This window comes from Macaca thibetana, chromosome 7, assembly GCF_024542745.1.
Source record: "Macaca thibetana thibetana isolate TM-01 chromosome 7, ASM2454274v1, whole genome shotgun sequence".
Classification (NCBI taxonomy): domain Eukaryota; kingdom Metazoa; phylum Chordata; class Mammalia; order Primates; family Cercopithecidae; genus Macaca; species Macaca thibetana.
In genome coordinates this window covers 163,173,664-163,196,057 of record NC_065584.1, presented here as the reverse complement: position 1 = coordinate 163,196,057, position 22,394 = coordinate 163,173,664, and the positions used below count along the sequence as shown (strand labels likewise).

General features: G+C 43.3%; 2 protein-coding genes across 3 annotated transcripts in view; one reads left to right on the top strand and one right to left on the bottom strand.

Moving 5' to 3' along the window:
• SKIC8 (SKI8 subunit of superkiller complex) overlaps positions 1–21,360 on the top strand; it is a 421,718-nt gene extending 400,358 nt beyond the window's left edge. The window contains exons 2-12 of the mRNA XM_050800003.1: positions 4,712–4,745; positions 8,863–8,913; positions 9,624–9,651; positions 11,299–11,404; positions 11,781–11,953; positions 14,482–14,630; positions 14,869–14,962; positions 16,183–16,276; positions 18,447–18,539; positions 19,244–19,322; positions 21,074–21,360. Of these exons, the coding sequence (XP_050655960.1) occupies positions 8,902–8,913; positions 9,624–9,651; positions 11,299–11,404; positions 11,781–11,953; positions 14,482–14,630; positions 14,869–14,962; positions 16,183–16,276; positions 18,447–18,539; positions 19,244–19,322; positions 21,074–21,163 (918 nt within the window). The 5' untranslated portion in view covers positions 4,712–4,745; positions 8,863–8,901 and the 3' untranslated portion in view covers positions 21,164–21,360. The remainder of the gene's footprint in view (positions 1–4,711; positions 4,746–8,862; positions 8,914–9,623; positions 9,652–11,298; positions 11,405–11,780; positions 11,954–14,481; positions 14,631–14,868; positions 14,963–16,182; positions 16,277–18,446; positions 18,540–19,243; positions 19,323–21,073) is intronic.
• The window catches only part of CRABP1 (cellular retinoic acid binding protein 1), a 658,055-nt gene that overhangs the window by 42,167 nt on the left and 593,494 nt on the right, over positions 1–22,394 (bottom strand). The window lies entirely within an intron of this gene.

The following is a 22,394-nucleotide window of genomic DNA, read 5'->3' as shown; positions in this document are numbered from 1 at the left end:
CTCAGGTCTGCGGGACTGGCAGCCTGGTCCCCAGTCTTCAGTCCCTCCCTGACCTGAAGATGGGCCTTTCTGGAGACCCACCCCCTTCTGCCCAGGAATCAATCTGCCTCCCACTGTCATTCATGGCCTCTGGGGTTTGGCCCCAAGCCCTGTTCCAAGATCAGAGCAGGGATGTCAGCCGAGAGAGGCCAGGCAGCAGGAACAGACACCCCCAAGCGACTGAGGGGGAAGGAGGGGCAGTGGGGTCCTTTCTGGGGTCCACGAGGGTGCAGGCTGCAGAAACTCTCGGGGTCCTGCACCTAGGAGGGCAGATCTTGCCTGCTGCCAGCCCCCTCCAAGAGCACAGGGAGGCTCGGATCCACAGCCGCAGTTTGGGCAGTTGTAGCCTCGCCCAGGAGGGTGGGGATCCTGCCTGCTCCGTAAAGCAGGAGGCCTGAGTCTGCAGCTGCGGTTTGGGCGGCTGCAGCAGCACCCGGGGAGCTCTCCCCAACTCAGAAGGGGCGAGGCATCCACCGGCATGCAGCCCCGGCTGTGCCTCCCCACCACAGCCCTGTGATGGCAGCAGCTACTGCATCAATAGTGTAAACATTGGCCGGACGCGGTGGCTCACGCCTGTAATCCCAACACTTTGGGAGGCCAAGGCGGGTGGATCATGAGGTCAGGAGATCGAGACCATCCTGGCTAACATGGTGAAACCCCGTCTCTACTAAAAGAAATACAAAAAATGTTAGCCAGGCGTGGTGGCGGGCGCCTGTAGTCCCAGCTACTTGGGAGGCAGGAGAATGGCGTGAACCCGGGAGGCGGAGCTTGCAGTGAGCCAAGATTGTGCCACTGCCCTCCAGCCTGGGAGATAGAGCGAGACTCCATCTAAAAAAAAAAAAAAAAAAAAAAGTGTGAACATTTTGAACTGCACGCATTATTATATCAAGGAGTGGCATATCTTGCATGAATGATCTCTTTTGTGTTTAGGTATTCTAAACACTCTTAATGTGAAAATGAAGTGCATGTAGCAAAAACCTTTTACTATATGAAACTTTACAACACTTGTAAAAAATTAAATTTGGTTTGTGCACAGTGTAACGTTTCTCCTTATATTGTCCAAAATTACACACGCACAAACACAAACCGTTCACCCTAATTAGGCGTTGGCCTCAACCTACGCATCTGGGACTGTTCTATTAAACTGCTGCCAGAATCTTACATCCAGTTACCTCCACTTTCTAGAACGTATTCTGTAATAATGCTATCAAAACCAATTTCTACTCCATACGGACTTTTTTTTTTTGCAATAGCAATTAAAATTTTTTCTTCCAAAAGAAAAAACCCCATTGTTCTGAGACAGGATTCATAGACTTCATCAGATGCCTGAGACATCCACAGTTTAAAAAAGGCCAATTATTCTAGCTTTATAGTCCCAGTGCTAAGGTCATGCCAGTGATCCCATATGCCTGGCCCTCTGGGGGGGATGGGGTGAAAGTAGGTACTTATTACATCCTTTTTGAATGAATGGTTTGGAGTTCTTTTCATAATTATAGAATTATAAAGCTAGAAAGTCTTTAGTACTATGATTTTCAAAGTGTTTGGTCATGACTCCTAGCAAGAAATGGATTTTCATTTGTGACCCAGTAACCTCATGGGTGAAACAGTTTTTATAAAACATGATGTAACTTTACTATGTATGAGGTACTCTTATATCTTCTATTCTACTTTTTTCTTAATGTATTCCATTTCTCTTTTTTGAGACGATTAATTGAATTTTTATCCAAAACAACTTGCTTCAATTGAAAATTAATAGTAGCAGATTTGGGAGCAAATAAACAGAAATGGAAAGTCTTAGTATTTGGCTTAATTATTCTACAAGCACGCTGATCACATTTATGCTTTTTTAATTTTAAATTTTAATTAAATTTTAAGTTAAAAGGCATAAATGTGATCAGTGTGCTTTTAGAATAATTTGAAGGTGTGGTATTTATAGTTAATGTGTAGAAAAGAAAAAAACCTCATATAACCCCAGATCACACAAATTAAAATTCACTTAGTCATACAGTTGTGAGCACTTTTGACAGCCAAAATTTCACCATTCTTAAAGTGGGAGTCTTTCAAAAATACTTCTTCATATTCAAAAGCTAAAAGTTAGAGTGAAGATAGCCCAATTATCTTGGTGTGGGAGAAGTTACATAATAATCTATTTCCAAAACCCACAAAAACCCGTAAATGTCACCAACAAAAAACAAAGCAGCGGATTGGCCAAAACCAAGGCAACTGGTTATACCGGAAGGCGGCAGATCACTCATTTAACTGCTAAAAGCCATTGCTTTGTAGTACTAATGTTAATTCCCTCCCGCACTTCGGGAACCCACATCGCAGCCAATGCAGGGTCAGTTTCTGTGTATTTAGCTCTGTGGAATGTGCCAGAACACCAGTCAGCACTTAAGTCAATCTAAAGGAAATTCTCTACGTTTGAAAATCATCTCACTGGCTTCATGATATAATTTGTACATTCTTCCTTAGCTTCAGGGGCACATGCCTGCCCCCTGGTCCAATAGATCCAAAACGGTTACAAGGATATCTTGACTTATAGGAGATGCCACAAAAGAATTTTGACAATTCAGTCTTGAAGTCTGCTCACTTTGACCCAAACTTTCTAAGCCAGTGACATGCAGAGGGTCCACCTGGACCAGATGAAATTTCTGTGGACAGAGATGTCACAGAGCTGGGAAGGAGAGAAATAGCTCTCCAGTCAATGTGAGTGAGAAAAATTAGTCATATCACTTTGAAACATGTGAACTTGAGCGTTAAGGATGCTGGCATGCAGGGAAGTCACGTGCACAACAGAAGAGTTGCAGGATGTCTTCTCTTTTGTGTTAATGTGAGATTACTGAGGACAAGAGAATAGGTCCTGGGAGATGTGGTGTATTTGCCAATTTCTGGTCACACACAGCCTCCTCAAAAAGCCCCTAAAGATGGCCAGGCGCAGTGGCTTACGCCTGTAATCCCAGCAATTTGGGAGGCCGAGGGGGTGGAGCACCTGAGGTCAGGACTTTGAGACCAGCCTAGCCAACATGGTGAAACCCCGTCTCTACTACAAACAAAAAATTAGCCGGGCGTGCGTGCCTGTAAAAATGGTGGTGCGTGCCTGTAATCCCAGCTACTGGGGAGGCTGAGGCAGGAGAATCACTTGAACCCAGGAGGCAGAGGTTGCAGTGAGCCGAGATTGCACCACTGCACTCCAGCCTCGGCAACACAGCGAGACTCTGTCTTAAAAGAAAAAAAAGCCCCCAAAGATGAACTTCACCTATTTGTAAGTGGTCTAATAGTCCTCCATCTCTCTTTATATTTATATTTTTGAACTTTAAAACTAGTTTTTTTGAAAAATATTTTTTAGAACCAGGGTCTCACTCTGTTACCCAGGCTAGAGTGCAGTGGCCCAATCATAGGGCAGTCTCAAACTCCTGGGCTCAAGTGATCCTTACCCCTGCCTCCCGAGTAGCTAGGTCTACAAGTGCACACCACTGCGTCTGCAATTTTAAAATTTTTGTAGAGATTGGGTCTCACCATGTTGCCCATACTGGTCTTGAAATCATGGCCAGAAGCAATCCTCCCACCTTGGTCTCCCTAAGTGCTGGGATTGCAGGAGTGAGCCACCACATCTGAGCCACAGGGCGGCCTCGAAAATGGGGCATGAGCCTCTTCCCATCTCTTTTTTTGTTGTTGCTGTTCAAGACAGAGTCTCACTCTTTTGCCCAGGCTGGAGTGCAGTCGTGTAATCTAGGCTCACTGCAACTTCTGCCTCCCGGGTTCAAGCGATTCTCCTGCCTCAGCCTCCCAAGTAGCTGGGACTACAGGCATGTGCCACCACACCCGGCTAATTTTGTTTTTGTTTCTGTTTTTTCACTTGAGATGGGGTTTCACCACGTTGGTCAGGTTGGTTTCAAACTCCTGACCTCAAGTGATCCACCCACCTCCGACTCCCAAAATCCTGGGATTACAGGCATGAACCACCACACCCAGCCCCATCTGTTTTGTTTTTTTTTTTCTTTTTTTGAGACGAGGTCTAGCTCTACCCCCCAGGCTGGAGTGCAGTGGTGTGATCACGGCTCAATGTAGCCTCAACCTCCAGGGCTTAAGGGATCCTCCTGCCTCAGCCTCCCAAGTAACTGGAACTACAGGCATGTGCTAATTTTTTGGAATTTTAGTGGACACGAGGTCTCTCGCTATGTTGCCCAAGCTGGTCTGGAAATCAGGAGCTCAAGCGATCCTCTCACCTCGGCTCCCAAAGTGCTGGGATTACAGGCGTGAGCCACTCTGCCTGGCCCTCCAAAAAAAAAAATGCCAGTGACAACCTATTAAACTGATATCTGTCACGCTAATGGGTCATGACTAGCAGTTTGAAAGACAAAGCTCGATTTCACTGAATTTATTTTAGCAACAAATTTATTTTGCAATGAAACTGCAACACAAGCCCCTAAACCTGCAGTTGCCGGAAGCTAAACGTCTGCGCTTCCGGGAGCAAATTTCCAGCTACCACGCCTCTGGAAGCAGGGCGTGGCTTCCTCCCTCCTCTCTCCGCCCACTCGCCCTCGGCATCTGCCCCGCACCCGGCGTAGCGACGGCAGGGGGCGCTGCGGCGTGCTCCGCGCCGTGGGGGCGGGGCCGGCGTAATGCCCCGCCCCCTCGTTAGCTCATCTTTGCGCGTCGCAGTCGCGCTGAGCCCGGCTTCCGACGTGCAGGCTGGCAGTGCAGTGGTGAGTTGGAGCGCAGGGCCGTTGGGGATGGCTGTCATTAGGGCAGTTGACGGTCCAGGCCAGAGGGCGGGTGAGCGAGGCTGGGCCCGACGCTGCCTGTAAGCAGGTCCGTTCAGGGATGCTGCAGGTCCTGGGACCTGAGGGTGGCTTCCGTGACTCCATTTGCCCTGGCTGTCCCTCCGTGTACGGGGCCTGAGGGGAGAGGGGGAGGCCCGTAGGTGGCCTCCTTTTGCGTCCTGAGGATGTTCTGGGCAGCACCGAGATTAGGGCTGGTTTCTCTGCGGAGGAGATCAGTTATCCGTAGGTGGGAGGACGGTATTAACCGAAGTTTTCCAGTAGTGGGCCACGCTTGTCTTCTTAGGTAGCGTGCTGGACAGATACAGACATCACTGGACGGGTACAGACAGAGGCTGGGTTCGCTTTACGCCAAGTACCGTGCAATACTGTGGGCTGTTGACTTGCCTGAGTAGTTTCATCGAGGCATCTGTAGTGTTCCTTGGAAACACTGAGCCAGTGATGAATTCTGCCTGGGAAAATTAGGGAAAAGTTTCCCAAAGAGAGAAGATGGCAGGAGAGGGCTAAGGTCTAAAGTCTCTTAGCTCTGACCTTCATAAGACCCTGAAGTAAGAGGTAGTGTATCTTGGTAGCATATACTATAGATTGTATCCACCTTATAGTGTCCCTTGGGGGCTTCCTTAACCGCTTCTAAGCTTCCATTTTCTTATTAGAAAAGTGGAACTGATAATAAGAAAATAGTGCGAGGTGTACGTTCCAGTGGATGTTTGAAATCTTGGTTAGTGAAGGACCCTGACTGACTTACCGTGGACCCTGACCACTTACCGTGGTTTACCTATGTAAAATTTTTCAACTTTACATAGGTTTATTGGGAAGTAGCCCCATTGTAAGTTGAGAAGCATCTATACTGTGTTTTTTCTCATACAGGTTACACATACATACCTATGATTACTTAGTTTAATTCGTAAATTAGGCACAGTAAGAGATTAACAACAATAATAAAATAGAGTTATAACAGTGTAATAAAATGTATGTGAATGTGGTCTCTCTCAAAATATCTTACTGCACACTACTCACCTATTTTTGGACTATGGTTGACCTCTGGAACTGTGGAAATCAAAACCTCAGCTAAAGAACTACTGTACCTAGTAAATGGGGTTATGAGGTTTCAGTGAGCTAATCTTTGTGCGTTACTTAAAATAGGACCGGATTCATTGTACATCCTCAAATGTGCACTCATTGATAGAATCATACCCTTGTCTTTTGGAACCCGGGTTTTTGGAGGTTGACTTACCGCAAGCCTTACTTCTTTTTTTGTTTCTATCCATTGCCAAATGTGAGGCCCAGAATGACAGGGAAGAGGACAAGCCTGTGCTTCAGCAGGCAGAAGGCTGTGCTCAAGCAGAGGTTGAATACCATTCCCATTAGCCAAACTGGCTCGAGCGCTTTCCTGTCTTTCCTACCCTGGGCAGAAAGAACCCTGTTCATGGGTCACAAATGAATAAAACACTACCAATCTGTCTGTAATCCCAGCACTTTGGAAGGCCAAGACAAGAGGATAGCTTGAGGCCAGGAGTTCGATACCAGCCTGGGCAACATAATAAGACCTTGTCTTTACAAAACCAAAACAAAACATTACCAATTTGAGATCTTCATAGGCAAGGATTAGTTATAAATTGTTTGTTTGATTTTCTGTTATTGGAAAACTTCGGCAGCTTTTTGGGCTGGCAGATTTAAAGAAAGTAACCTGAACCTGGATGCCTTAACTGTATGGTCCCTTAAACTGACAGTGGGTAGAACTGCGAGGGCCGGAAAAATTGCATCTTTGTTTCCTAACCTCCAACTGAAATTTAGCATTTTCTTCCACTATGAATGTAGGCAATAAATCACATTATTAGCAGTGTGACTTTGTTATGAATATAAATTACAGATATTTTCATATCACAGTATTGTGTAAGCTCATTTACAACTTTGAAATTAGGGTAGTTATTAAATTTGCTTCTAGATTGCATATATAATGAGCCAATAAAGAAGCACATACGTTTTTGTATTTTAATAAAATTTTAGTATATAGTCTATCCTCATTATTTGTGGATTCTGTATTCATGAATTCACCTACTCACTAAAATTTATCTGTAGCCCCCACATTAATACTTAAAATGCTTTTGTGGTCTTTGGAAGACATGACTTTTTTTCACATAAAAATTTTAGTCGCTTGATGCGCATGTTCTCAGCTGAAGTCAAACAAGGTGACACTGCCTTCTTGTCAGCTCTCATATTGTAAGCAAATGTCATTTTTGCAGTCTTTGGTGCTACGTTTTTCTCTGTGCTTTTTGTTGGTGATTCCACTGTTTGAGATAGCCCCCAAGCATTGTGCTGAAGTGTTTCTAAATGCAAGAAGTCTGTGATTTGTCTTAAGGAGAAAATATGTGTGTTAGATAAGCTTTGCTTAGGTATGAGTTCAATATTAATGAATTACTAATGTATATTCAGTAAGTGCCTTTAAACATAAACACACATAAAACATGATTATATATTGATTGGTTGACAAGAATGTGCCCAGAGGCTTTCAGGAACCGGTTTCCCAAGGAACAGTGGTTCTCTATTGGATAATTTAGTGTTTGTAGCAACTTCTTAGAACATAATTGTTGTGAATAATGAGAACCTACTGTAATTGGTTTCATTTCTAAACCTGTGTATTTTCTGTAAAGACATCCTGAGCCAGAGTCTGGTGGCTCACACCTGTAATCCCAGCACTTTGGGAGGCCCAGACAGGAGGATCGCTTGAGCCCAGGAGTTCAAGACCAGCCTAGACAACATAGGGAGACCCCCATCTCTATAAAAAATTAAAATATCCAGGCATGGCATGCACCTGTAGTCCCAGCCACTCAAGGGGCTGAGGTGGGAGAGGACTTGGCCTGGGAGGTTGAAGCTGCAATGAGCCATGATTGCACCACTGCACTCCAGTCTGGATGATGGAGCGAGACCCTATCTTGAAAAAAAGAAAGAAAAGGCCACTAAAGGGGGTCTATGGCACACACAAAGAAATAAGAACCATTAGCCCTTAATGTAGCCTGAGAAATTAGATCTTTTTTTTTTTTTTTTTTTTTTTTTTTTGAGACAGAGTCTTGCTGTGTCACCCAGGCTGGAGTGCAGTGGCGCAATCTTGGCTCACTGCAAGCTCCACCTCCTGGGTTCACGCCATTCTCCTGCCTCAGCCTCCCGAGTAGCTGGGACTATAGGCGCCCACTACCACGCCCGGCTAATTTTTTTTTTTTCTTCTGTATTTTTAGTAGAGATGGGGTTTCACTGTGTTAGCCAGAACGGTCTTGATCTCCTGACCTCGTGATCCGCCCACCTCGGCCTCCCAAAGTGCTGGGTTTACAAACGGGAGCCACCGTGCCCGGCTTTTTTTTTTTTTTTTTTTTTGAAACGGACTCTCGCTCTGTCACCCAGGCTGGAGTGCAGTAGCACAATCTTGGCTCACTGCAACCTCCGCCTCCTAGGTTCAAGTGATTCTCCTGCCTCAGCCTCCCAAGTAGCTGGTACTACAGGTGCGCGCCACTACGCCCAGCTAATTTTTGTATTTTTAGTAGAGTCATGGTTTCACCATGTTGGCCAGGATGGTCTCAATCTCTTGACACCGTGTCTCCCTCCAGCCTCTGCCCTTATTTACCTGACTATTGGCTCTTAAAGGCATTTTTGGTTGAGACCTTTGCGTGTAACATAAGAACTTTACCATCTTTGGATTTCCCCTTGTTTGTTTTTAATAAATAATATTTAATATTAAAAGGAGAAGTGGTTTTCTTCTCTCTAAAAAGCAGCAAAGGACAGAGACTGGTTACTCTCTGTAGTCACACTTGAGGTGAAGAAACCATGGGATGGCGTTAGCTGTTAGTTGAGTCCCTAGGTTCAGAGGAAGAAAAAAGACCATACCACCTGGTAGGGAGTGTGAAGGAGGTTCCAGGGACTGATCCATAGAAGGGTGTCAGAACAACTTCATAATAAGGAGTTGCCTTATTTTCTTGGTCAAGGGGAACTTCCTGTGTGCCCTTCTATCCTGATGACACCCCTCACTGAAATCCTGGTGTTGTTTCCACAGAACTGTCTGGCCTTTTGCCCTTGATCCTTGGTTAAGGAAATGACCAACCAGGTAAGGCCCGTGTTGAAGGGAAGAACATCAGTTGGTCTCTTTGCCAAGTTCAAGTCCAGTAGGTTTTCTGGATGTGTAGTCAAGAAAGTAGCATCTTATTCTTGCCCTGCTCCTAAAGAGCTCAATGACCCTGGGTACCTAGTCGCCTAGTTACCACAGTGTTAGGTGGGACTAGTAAAATGCAAATACTAAGAGGAGGACTGGTTCCTCTAAGTCTTTACCACAGTTTAGTGAGTAATAGAAGAAGCTTAAAAGATGTTGTACAAAAGAAAAAAACAGCAAGATCAGAATAGAAGATAGAACAGGAGAAACAGATCTTTGTAATAAGATTAGGGACAAAGTTAATAGACTGTTATGCATGCTGTGTGCCCTTATGCAGCTGCAAAATTTAAGCTGCAAACTGGACTCTGAGCTTCCTTGGTGAGCAGAACAGAAAAAGAAAACATAATTTATTGGTCTCTTGTTGGGTGAGTGTGGATAGTAGGAAGAGGGAGAGAGTGTCAGTTTTTTTAATACTTTTTTTCTGATAGGACTGTACAAATCTTGCATAAGTGGGGATCAAGGAGCTTGTAGGACGGCCAGGTTGACAGCAGAGGAAGTAACTAACACTGTAGTGACTCTATCTACTTGGGGAGGAGTGCTTTCTGGAGGCAATATGAGACATCTGAAATCTGACCATGGGTTTAATGTGGCTTCTGTTCTTTTTTTAGTATGGTATTCTCTTCAAACAAGAGCAAGGTAAGTAGCCTGCCTGTTTAAGCAATTCATCTGTGAAAAAAACTGTTGTCCCTGGTTTCTTTAAGACTTTTGTCATGCTGACCAGACATGCAGTTTTCAAGTATACTCACTTTGCGGAAGAATTGGCAGCTGAAAACAAATACTCTTAAAAAACAAACAACAACAACAAAAACCTGAACAACCAACTAAAAAAAAAAAGCAGTCATCATGATAGGTTGGAGGCTTCCAGGCTGAGGAAAATTTTCCCACCTGAGGAAGACATGACCGAGCTTCCCAGCTGGCGAGGTGGAAGAAGGAAATGCTTTGAGCCTCAAAACTCTGTTAATGCCGGCTCATCCAGGGAGGTGAACGTGAGCCTTTTTCTGAACTCAGAACTTGCTTTGGCCCTTAATGAAAGTGATGCCTATAATAGTGAGATGAATTTCTTTTGAGGCCACTGAGTGCATGGGGAGGGCTGGGAGCTGTGCAGCAGTGGCAGTGGCAGGGATGGGAGAGCAGGCCGCAGGTCAGAGTGGGCTGGGATTGTAGCTAACCAGTGGTCCAGAGCTTTGTACCCAAAAAGGAGTCATGTCTGTGCATGGGCTACTCACCCATCTCATTTCTTCACTATAGCCTCGATGAGTTTAGGAAGGCCTAAGGAATTTGTGGAATGCCTAATCAAAGCTCTTCCTCTCTAAGTAGTGACATGTAGGTAGTTTGACATTTAAGCCAACAGCATCATCCAGGTTAGCTAGTGTAAGTAACTAGTAGGCTAATTGGGCATGCCAGTCAACTACCTTATATGTAGCTATTGTCATCCAGGTGGCAAGTTAGCAGGCTTGAATTAGGTGGGGTTTGAAATAGAAGCCACAACTCTGTCTGTAATGCACAGCTGTTTAAGTTTAATGCCTTTATATTCATATTTTGGGAAGGTATCACTGGAGAATTGTTGCCAGGCAGGGGTAAAGCCTCCATGTGCACTTTGCACATTTTTACATCCACACCAGGTCTGCACATACAACGGTGTGGCCTACCAAACCTGCAGCTTACAGACTTAGATTTAAGGTAGACTTTAATTAATAGAGATTGGATTTGAATGCTAGCACCTCTCATTCCTTGTCTATAAAATGAGGATATTAATAGTACCCACTTCTTAGGATTGTTGTAATAATTGGCCCATTAACCATAATAAAGATACTTGTGGGGAAAGGCAACTTAATATATGGAGGCTATATTAGGTATTTTCTTTTAGATCTATACTGTTTAGAATTGAACTGCCTACTCGTTTCCAAAGATCTTTACGGAGTATCTGTTACTGGGTTTAGGTCTTTTCTTGGTAGAAGGGGGTCTTTCCCACTGGTTTTACTTGTTTTAGCCAAGTGATAGCCATTGTAGACTCCTATATACCAGATAGCATGCTAAAAGAAAGGGCACTGGATTTAGAGTCCAAAGTACTACCATCCCATCTGGTAAGCATGAGATTTAGGGCAAGTAGCTTCTTCAGAACCTCCAATTTTCATATGTGGCCCCAAAATTTCAATAAAAGCTATATAGGAAAGCACTTTGTAAAATAGTAAAGCAAATACAAATAAACGTTACCTTACAATTGTTGAACAGTATTTCAGCTTCATTAAGTCATATGCAAGAAGACTTTACTTTCCATTCTAGCCCATGATGATGCCATTTGGTCAGTTGCTTGGGGGACAAACAAGAAGGAAAACTCTGAGACAGTGGTCACAGGCTCCCTGGATGACCTGGTGAAGGTCTGGAAATGGTGAGTACCTCTCCCCTAACATACAGCCTTGGAAAATTGGGGGCTGAGGTTTTGCTTCTGAACTCGCCAGTTGCAGTCTGGGAAATACTTTTTTCTAGGCAAGAAATCTATAGCAATCTGGTGGTATAAAACAGCAGCTTCTTTTTCCCACTTGTTTTCCTGTTACTCTGTATTAAAGCCCTAAAGTTTAAAAAAAAATCTTAAAGTCCTACATTGAAAACCTGGCAGCATTTGGTGTTCTGTAGCTCATTAACTCTTCTCTGATTCTGTATTTCATAGACCATTGGTATTGCATAGTCACAGGGACCCAGAATTTCAGATGCCAGGTAAAGTGTGTTCTGTGTGAAGAAATCCATTTCTCTGTCCCCTGTTGAAGGCGTGATGAGAGGCTGGACCTACAGTGGAGTCTGGAGGGACATCAGCTGGGAGTGGTGTCTGTGGACATCAGCCACACCCTGCCCATTGCTGCATCCAGCTCTCTTGATGCTCATATTCGTCTTTGGGACTTGGAAAATGGCAAACAGATAAAGTCCATAGATGCAGGACCTGGTAAGAGTTTTACTTGTAGGGGAGATAATGGAGGCTCATGATTTCTTTTCCAAAATCTTTAGGGATAGATGTGTTTTATAGCTCAGAATTTTTTGGTTTTGAGAGGGATGATAATGGGTGCATGAACTGTATTTCACATAATACCTTCAGTGGGGCTGGAAACAGCACTCTAATGAAACAGTCTGCAACTAAACGTGAGTATTTACACTAAGTGAGATAAATAAAGGCTATAAATAGCCCTGTGTCAATTCAGCTTAGATTTTGCTGCCAAATGAATTTTGGTAGTAAACCTGTGGAAAAAGCTAGTAGTTTCCAGAGCTTTTTGGATTTCAGAACTGCTGGTTTGGGGTTGTTGACCTGTATTTTGTGTTTTCCAGAGGTTCTCTATTTACCATATTCTGAGCTGATTCATTCACTGCCTTATGGAAGCCTAGAATGTAAAGCATGGGGTCCTTATAGATGTGTATCATGGTCATCTCTACTCATTTTGATTAAAGGGTGTGATTCCTGGTATGTGATACATATGAAACTTTTAAGAAACATCGATTTTTTTGTTTTAAGTACTGTCCATAATCTTGTCCATCAGCCTTGGTAAACATCATCTGAGATGACGGAAGTCAATGATGTCATAGGCTGACTAATGTGGAGCACAGAGGACATTTCAGGATTCTTTTGAGCTTCACATTTACTTATAAATGGCTGCACAACTTTCCCCAGCAGAACTTGGTGTGCCAGAACAGGTGGTAACCACTAGAGGGTGTGAATAGCCTGGCATTCTGTGGCTATCATCACACCCCTTTGTGGGTTGATGATAGAAGAGCTGCTTAGGTGTTCCATGAACACAGTTCCCTGATTGATGCCCTGGATGGATTCACCTCCCACGAGTTATGCTCAGTAGCCACTCTAGGCTTTTCCTGTATTGGAAATAATGATGGTTCCAGGGTTTTTAAAGAGGCTGGGTTGTCTGGAAACTGAGTGCATTTTCCCTCAGAAGCAATATTTCTTGTCTGTAATTCTTACCACTGGAGCTCTTTTAAGAATATGCATACCCAGTCCATATTTTGGATCCACTGAATCATAGTGTTCGGAGTACGTGCGGTGGGATATATATTTGGAAAAAGCTACCCAGACGCACCCTGACTCCCCAGATGGTTGTCTTTACATGTGCCCTTACTCTGCTTACGTTACTTACAGAGGACTTGGGTCCCCAAACTATCCTGCAAAGTCCATTAAAACTCTAATATATAAGTATGGTCTTAAGAAAAGAGGAAGAGGCAGAACTGTTTCTACCTTTTCATCTTGGGCACCTAAGCTTTCCTAGGGGTCATAATGCTGGTGTCATTGCATGCTGGTTGCAGCCCTGGGCACGAGGCAGCTGAAGAAATCATTGCTGGATTGGTTCCAAGTAAAAGGATGGCGTATGTATCCAGCTCACTTTCCCTGATAAACAGTACCTTTTACTGGGTGTTGTCCAAGTGTGGCAAGGTTTTAAAAGTTACTGTTATGAATGAAAAAGACAGAAGAGGCCAGGCGTGGTGGTGGTGGCTCATGCCTGTAATCCCAGCACTTTGAGGGGCTGAGGCGGGTGGATCACTTGAGATCAGGAATTCAAGATCAGCCTGGCCAACATGGTGAAACCCCATTTCTACTAAAACATACAAAAAATTAGCTGGACATCTGGACGTGGTCGTGTGCACCTGTAGTCCCAGCTACTCGGGAAGCTGAGGCAGGAGAATAGCTTGAACTCAAGATTATACCACCGCATTCTGGCCTGGGTGACAGAGCGAGACTCAATCTCAAAAAAAGAAAAAAAAAGATAGAAGAATGGAGTCTGAAAGTTGGGTTTATTTTCTTTTTGGATAGGACTCTGCATAAAACTAGACAAGGCCATTAAACAGCCAACAGTTATTTGGTCCAGTAACAAAAGCAAGCATTGCTATTGACAGCTGAAGAGCAGCTAAATTCATCTGAAGGTAAAACTCCTCAGATGAGTTTGGGTCTGATGAATGTAGGGAAAATGAACACTTAGTTTCTACCTATCTTGAAAATATGCATGGAGAATCTGAACCACCACAAAGGAAGAGAAAAAAAGAAGAGAGACAATCCCCAGTCATGGAGAAGTGAGAAAGTAGGAGGAAGCGAAGACCATGAGTGTACCAGTCTTTGTGTGGACATATGTTTTCATTAGGAGTAGAATTACTGGATATTATGGTGTTTGTTTTCACTTAAACTGTCAAACTGGTTTTCAAAGTGGCTGTGCCATTTTACATTCCCACCAGTGTATGAAGGTTCTGGTTTCTCCACATCCTTGCTAACACTTAATGTTGTCCTATTCTTATTAAAAAATTAAGAAACCCTTAAACTAAATCTAAACTTGATAAAGAATTAGCATCTTTACAACATAATTTTCTGAATCAGGACACTGCTACTCCAATTTAAAAAGATGTGTCTTTTGGTAAAACTTTAGTTTTTAAAATTAAGGCCAAATCTTTTCACACTGTATTTTTGTCCTTCTTTTTTCTGTTCAGTGGATGCCTGGACTTTGGCCTTTTCTCCTGATTCCCAGTATCTGGCCACAGGAACTCATGTCGGGAAAGTGAACATTTTTGGTGTGGAAAGTGGGAAAAAGGAGTATTCTTTGGACACAAGAGGAAAATTCATTCTTAGTATTGCATATGTAAGGAAACATTGCTCTCTTTTCTCCTTCTGATTCTTTCAGTTTGCCCTTCCAGCCTGTTGCAGTCCTTGGCACAGATTCTGCCTTGGTCTGGTCAGGCAGCTGCTATCTCACTGGTGTGGTTTGCCAGGTTGCTGGTTAGACCTGTAGACAGCAGGAGGTTTGCTTGAGTTTGGTAGGGATAGCTTAACAACATGGGGTCTGAAAGTGCTAATTTTTCCATATGTTCTCTGAACAGAGTCCTGATGGGAAATACCTAGCCAGTGGAGCCATAGATGGAATCATCAATATTTTTGATATTGCAACTGGAAAACTTCTGCATACGCTGGAAGGTATATATCATCATCTTATTTTTATAAACTTGGTTATCAAATCACAAAAGAAGAATTATTCTTTCATTAAAATGCCATTAAATAGCAAACGGGCATTAGATTTACAAAATATCAATCTCAGTTGGAAAACTGAAATGCCTCCAGGTTTTACTCTTGTCACTATAGGTTTGTTTTTTTGTTTTTCCTTTTAGAGACAGGGTCTTGCTCCCAGACCAGAGTGCAGTGGTGTGATCATAGCTCACTGTAGCCTTGAACTCCGGGGCTCAAGGGGTCGTCCCACCTCAGCCTCCTGGGTAGCTGGGACTACAGGTGCACACCATGCTGTCTGGCTAGTTTTTAAATTTTTTGAGGAGATGGGGTCTTGTTATGTTTCCCAGACTGGTCTCCAACTCCTGGCTTCAAAAGATCATCCCGCTTTGGCCTCCCAAAATGCTGGGATTACAGACATGAGCCACCATACCTGGCCTGTCACTGTAGTTTTAACCTAGACATACTAATTCTTGTAACAGTGTTAAATGCTTGTTTGGGTGAACAGACTTACTTTTTATTGATTATATCATAATCTATCACATTATATATATATGTGTGTGTGAATATTTATTTGCTATATGAATGTCTCATTTCTGTCATTTTGGATTCTGACGAACTTTGTGATTGAAAACAACTTTTTGTTGATAATTTGAAGGTGGATGAAAGTATTGTGCCCACTGTCCACAATGGTGGCCTCTGGAAAGGAGGACTGGGTAGCTAAAGAACAGGGGTAGATTGGAGGGAGACCTTATTACACATACTTTCGTGCGGTTTTGAATTCTAATCAAGTGACTTTATTACCTCCTCACATTGCTATAGTTTATCCTTTACACTGTAATAAAGAATTTGATAGGGAAATAACATCTTAATTTGTTCAACCTTACAAATCAGGAACAATGTATATTTCCTTGTGTGGCCATATTTGTAGTAGAGAAATTCTTTAAAGCAATGCATGCTGAGGGCAGGGAAGGGAACTAAAGAGAAATGGCTCCAGGAGGAGAGACTGGGGTTATGTGGATGTTTCGAGAACATTAAGATGAAAGGCCCAGTCAGAACTCTTGCTTTTCTGCCTGAAGCACCTGGGTATTTCAACTCAGTGGCTTGTAATCATTAAAAGGGACATTGTCAGTGGGAAGCTGAGTGAGGAGGCAGTGGTTCACCAGATTAACAAGGGCTTTTATGAATTTCAGGCCATGCCATGCCCATTCGCTCCTTGACCTTTTCCCCGGACTCCCAGCTCCTTGTCACTGCTTCAGATGATGGCTACATCAAGATCTATGATGTGTAAGTTACCTGTCGAGATTCAAGGTGTCTCCCTTACTACTGATGTCCGTCTTGTCCCCTTATTGTTACAAGGAGCCCTAGGGAGCAGCCCTAGTAAAGACCTGTGCTCAAGTCACATCGAACACCTTGACTCCCCAGGCGGTCCTCCCCCATTCAGCGCCCATTTTTAGTGTGTGTCCTCAAGGGCTGCTTGGAGGAGGATGTGCATGGGTTCCCTGGTAGGATCAGATACTTGCTACTTTTTCTTAGGCAGCCTGATTTTTGTGAGCTTACTGATTTCAAATTCTTTGGGATAGGTAAGTAATATACAGATGAGGAAATGGAGCCATGGGCTGTAGCTGGCCCCTGGGGACAGGAAAAAATTAGAGCATCTATTTTCAAGGGTAGGGCTGTTCTAGCAGACATGCCTCTGCCCTAGTTAGGGAGCAGTCAGTTTATAAGCCTGCTATAGGTCTAGATGGGAGTGTTTTTGGTTTTGGCCTTTGACTATGAGTATAGAAGCAAGTTAATCATCCTCTTTCATTCACAGCCATCATTGTAAACCTGTGCAGACCCCCTTGTCTTCTTGTTTTCCCCCATCATCTTTAGCCCTAACTCCTATTCCCTACTGAGGTATCCCCTGTAATGTGTTGGATCTGTGTTCTTGATACTGTGACTCAGTGCTGTGGTCAGCTCTCCCTGCCAGGCGTGCCTCTGGCTCATTGCTCCTGAACGTGGCATTCTAATCCACTGCAGGTACATATCACACTCCGACCCTAGCCATGGTGCCAAGACCTCCTCCACCTGCACGTACTGCAACCCTGACCATCCGTGTGTGTTCTTTCAGGGGCCTGTGATAGTTGCTTGCGAGTTTAAACCTCACAGTAGGAACACTGCTCCTTCTAGCCACTTCTGGTTAAAATGCAGTTTTTTATGGCAAAAGATTATCAGCTAGACATAGAATTCTAACTGCAGTTTTTGGAATTAGAACTGAATGAGGGTGCCACAGCCGAGAGGGAAAGATATCTCTGTAGAGTTGTACTTGCCTGATAGTGGCAGAGGCAGTATAAATGCAGCAGTTCCTTACATTTGTGACTTTATGATTTCCATTGCCACTGTTTTATTGATCCTCCCGGCAACCAATGAGGTAGCAGCACAGATGAGTGTCCCCATTTTGCACATGAGAAACCCAAGCTGAGGTGGTGATTTGCCCAAGGAGGTGGTACTGAATGAAGACCCAAGACTGGTTTTTTTCACCCAATATTGATGCATTATTATTAATTAAAGTCCATATTTTACATTAGGGTTTACTCTTTGTGTTGTACATTCCATGAGTTTTAACAAATATATAATGACGTGTAGTCACCACTAACTACAGTATCACGCAGAATAGTTTCACTGCCCTGAAAATCCCATGCTCTACCAAATCATCCCTTCCTCCCACCTTGAGCCCCTAGCAACTACTGATCTTTTTACTAAGGCCCAGGACTTCTTATCCTCCCATGGTCCCACTGTATCCCACTGAGACTGCCTCCTGGCCCCTAACTGAGGTCTGCTCCACTCTGCTGGGTTCTGTGTTCAGGGGTAAAATTGCTGACCTCAGTTAGGCCTTATGGTGGTTCTCTTGCCAGAGGTGATTGGGTTTCATTTTTATTAAAAAAGTGAAAATAGCTGTTGTAATTAGACCTGTCTTGTTCTTGATTAGGTTTAAAATAGTCTCTCCAAGCTGCATCTGTCATAATGAATACATCTTGACGCTCTCCTTGGACTGGGAGCACTGGCTCCATATGGAAAGGCTGCCGGTGCAGGCAGGAGTCTGAACCTGCCCTTCTCCTGAGACGGCTTCCTTGCCCCGTTGGTTCTCAATTTCCTCATCTTAGGGGTTGGCTTGCGAAGCCTCTATAGTGTAGTTCTTTGTTCATTTTGAGCTTCAGCTCTTTGCTTGTTAAAGATTTTATTCTTGGCTCTTAGTAGCATCAACACATTATGGGTTAATGCTGCTATTAAAATTTGTCTCTAATGCATGATGCTACTTCATTGAAAGGGGAATTTGTGATATAGTATTCATGGTCATTATAAGGATAGCAGATTTGGTCCAGTTTATGGGCAGAGTTAATAATAAACTTTCTACTTCGGTGATTATACTCTAGAAATAAACATCTCAATTTTGTTTGAACCTTTCCCATTTCAGACAACATGCCAATTTGGCTGGCACGCTGAGCGGCCATGCCTCCTGGGTGCTGAACGTTGCGTTCTGTCCTGATGACACTCACTTTGTTTCCAGGTACTTAATGATTCTTAGCAGTTTCTAAAATGCTGGGGAGATGAGGGCAGTCTTCCTGTATAGATTGCCTTAACATTTAAAGATGTTTGACTCTTTTTTATTCAGTTAGCCTTTGTTTTCTGCAGTTCTTAAAATTTTTACTTAGTGAAGTTAGTTGACCTTAGCTGGAACAAAAGTCAACAAGGAATCCTTTTAAACAGTTAAACTCTTAGTTTTTTCATTATAAATTGAGGCTTCTACCAAAGTGACTCTAAGGTAGACTTGTGTTCCAATGGTAACTTAAAATATGTAAATGTTTGTAAAATGTTGTTTATAGATCTCAGTGTTGGTCAGCCCTGGGATGGCCAAGACAGTTGGAAAGCAGGAGATGGACAACTTGAAGGCATTGCACAGTGCTTTAGAGGCCTCCTGCGAGCCTTGGTTTTGAAGTTTTAACAGGCCTCCCTCCCATCTGGAAATAGGTAGCTGTGTCTGAGACTCCTGGAGAACAATTAAAATGAGGGCCAGGCAGATCAGAATTTCAGGAAAACGGCTACCCTGTGAGGAGGGAAAGCCACCCAGTGATGATGCAATACCTGTCCATTTCCTGTACTGAGGCGTGGGGGCTGGGGGGTCTGAAGTTAGAAGAATGTAAGTCATCAAAGGATTTTTGGTCGAAGTCCTTCCAACTTCAAACCGATACTAATGTTCACTTTTTAAAATAGTTCGTCTGACAAAAGTGTAAAAGTTTGGGATGTTGGAACCAGGACGTGTGTTCACACTTTCTTTGATCACCAGGATCAGGTATGGCATTACTATTTCCTCTTTAGATAGCTGGGGTTGTTTGACCATCGTACCAAAGAGGTTTTCTTTTCCTAACCTTGTTGCTTGAGCTGTAGATACCAGTAGATGCCTGGGCCTGAGCTGCTGTGTCTGCTCAGTCATCCATGTAGCCAGAGTTCCTGTGCACAGTCTGGGGTGCAGAGGCTGGGATGTGCTGTCAGCCTAGCAACTCACGAGGCATATCCCCACACAGGCCGGAAGACATTGTGTTAGCCCCACAGCCTTTAAATGCCATCTTTGGAAATTGCTGCAGCTGGTGTCTGGGGCCCTCTCCTGGGGGCTGCTGGGCCATGGCAGGTTCACCAAATGACCTTTGTCTTCAGGAGATTCCATTGCTTATCACTTGTCATTTTTGGAACTGTCCAAAGAAGAGATGTGATTTTTTTTTTTTTTTTTTTAATATAGAAGCTGGAAATTCTTACAAGTTTTTTGGCTTTAGTGGTATTGATAACTTTTGTTTCAGTCTTTAAAAGGAAACTGTTCTCACAAGCCTCTTTGTCTTTGCCAAGGTGACTATGTGAAATAAGGTGTTCTAGTGCAATACTGCTCAGTCTTTCATGTGTGCTTGTATCCCCTGGGAACCTAGTTAAAATGCAGATGCTGCTTCACTAGGTCTGGCACAGGGCCTAGGATTCTGCATTTCTAACAGGCTCCCAGGTGAGGCCAAGGCTGCTGGTCCTAACCACACTGTAAGGTCTTAGGGAACTAAGCATAAAAAAATAAAACGTCCATGGCAGTATAAAATTGGCTTTTAATACATTTTAAATATTTTTAGATGGTCCTATAGATTTCTCCTCTTTGAAATGAAACTTAAAGTTAACTAACATTGTTCATGCTTTTTACTTTTCACCTTAAATTGTTTCCAACAAAATTGAGGGGGTTGAATCTTGATATTCCACTCCTGGATTTAAACATCTTACTCAAGGAGTAAGTCCTGGCTAGCTGTGTTGCCTTGTATGCATGGATCATTGCAGTGCTGTTTCAGAGGCTGGAGTGAAAGGCCATCATGCAGCCCAATCCCAACACTAAAATCAGAGTAGGGTGACAGGCTTACCACCCAAAATCACCTCCTAATAATCAGGAAGTTATTCCTGACTAGAGAAACTCCAACCACATCAATTCTGTCTGGGAAAGAGGTGTGAATCAGTTAATTCAACACATAGCAAATAAAAATCTATGGTCCACAGTAATATGTTGTCTAGCTCCTGGGAACAAGCAGGCTCCATAGGCCACTCATAACAGAGTGAGAATTATTGACCGTGGGGGGTGGACACAAGGGGCCAGCTGAGGAGCACAGTTTGTGATTTCCCTTATAGGCAGTGATCTCGGGGTAGTTGTGGGGCCTCTTTCTTCCTGGAAGCATAAATGTTGGTCTCTTATGACTTCCATCTTCCTGGCACTAGGTTACCTCGGGATTCTGACTCTTTGAAAGGGTTATAGATAATCTTGATTAGTACTGTATTTAAAAATGATTTTTTTTTTGTTTTTTTTGGAGTATGGGAAGGGACAGGAATGCTAATTAAATAGCAATACTGGAAGGTGCTTGGTTAAAGCCTCCATTCTCACTGATTTAGAAAGTACAAGAATATCCTCATCTCAGTTTTTGTAGATTCAGAATAACGAGAAAATAAGGATGTTCATTTCATAAATATTATAAAGAATAAAGGCATTTGTAGAACTTTTTTTTTTTTTTTTTTTTTTTTAATTTACAGGTCTGGGGAGTAAAATACAATGGAAATGGTTCAAAAATTGTGTCTGTTGGAGATGACCAGGAAATTCACATCTATGATTGTCCAATTTAAACATCAAAGTCTCCAGGCTTATGCTGCAAAGAGAATGTACGGATTGATCATGACATTCCTTACCTTTTTAGGCTTGTTTAAAAGAAATATAGCATTTATTGTAGCAAAGACTTAAATTTTGTAGATACAATATAAATCTTTTCATGTTTTATTGGGAATGCTGTTCATACTTTAACATAAAGCTTTCTTAATGCAAACACCAGTGTCCTTGAACATGCTTCTTTTTTCAGTTACCCTATTACCAGTGAAACAGTAAGAGGGATTGGCATTAAGAGCAAATCTCTGCCTTAGCCATCAAGAGATCCAGGCACTTCTTTAACTTTCCGGCTTAGAAATACAGGCTCTTCCAGGGAATTGACTCATGCAGTGAGATACAGCAGCGAGCGCCCCAGAGCTGTGATAAAGAAGCTAATCTATTATAGAATGGAGTCCTGAAGGAAAGAGTATATTTGACTGCATAGGAACATTATGTACTCCCGTCTATCTGGGCATCCTTCTACTTGATGTATTAAAGATGTCCCCTGCCAAGCCCTCCTTCCCCTTATTAATTTCAGAGAGGTCTCTAACTCACTAGGTGGGTATTGGAAGGCAGGCTGCTATTCTTGCTGCCTTAATAATGCCTAGGCTCAAGCCTGTGCCTCATTCCGTAGAACAGTAGCTCTGCCTTAGTTATTTCAGAGTATCTGTACCTCAGAGTTTCCTCCTCATCAGCCCCCTTGAGACTCACGTTAGTGAGAAAGATGTAAGTAGCTAAACACTTGGAAGAGTGTTGCTTTTTATTGATCATAACTTAATATGCTTATGAGTCAGGTCATGTGCTTTTCCCCAGACGACTCACTGCCCTCAGAATAAAGCTCACCCTTTTTATCATAGCCCCCTGCTTCTTCCTCCTGCTTGCCTTGCTCACCCTCCTGTAACCACATCATCATTGCCATTCTTCTGCTTGGAATGTTTTCCCTCCAGACCTTCGGACGTCTGCTCCCCAACTGCATCCAGGATTCTGCCTAGATGCCAGCTCCTGGTAGAGGCCTTCTTCCCTTTCCCTTCTACTTACTCCCATTCCTCTTGTTCTTCATAGCAGTTACCACTTTTTGTTTGCATTCACCCCCATCCCCAAAATAAAGCTCCATGAGGGTGGAAACTTCATTCCATTATATCAACCAATGAGAGGCAAGCTGGCACTTAACACTGTTTGAGCTCTCGAAAAAATGAAAAAGCAAAGCCACTTGTC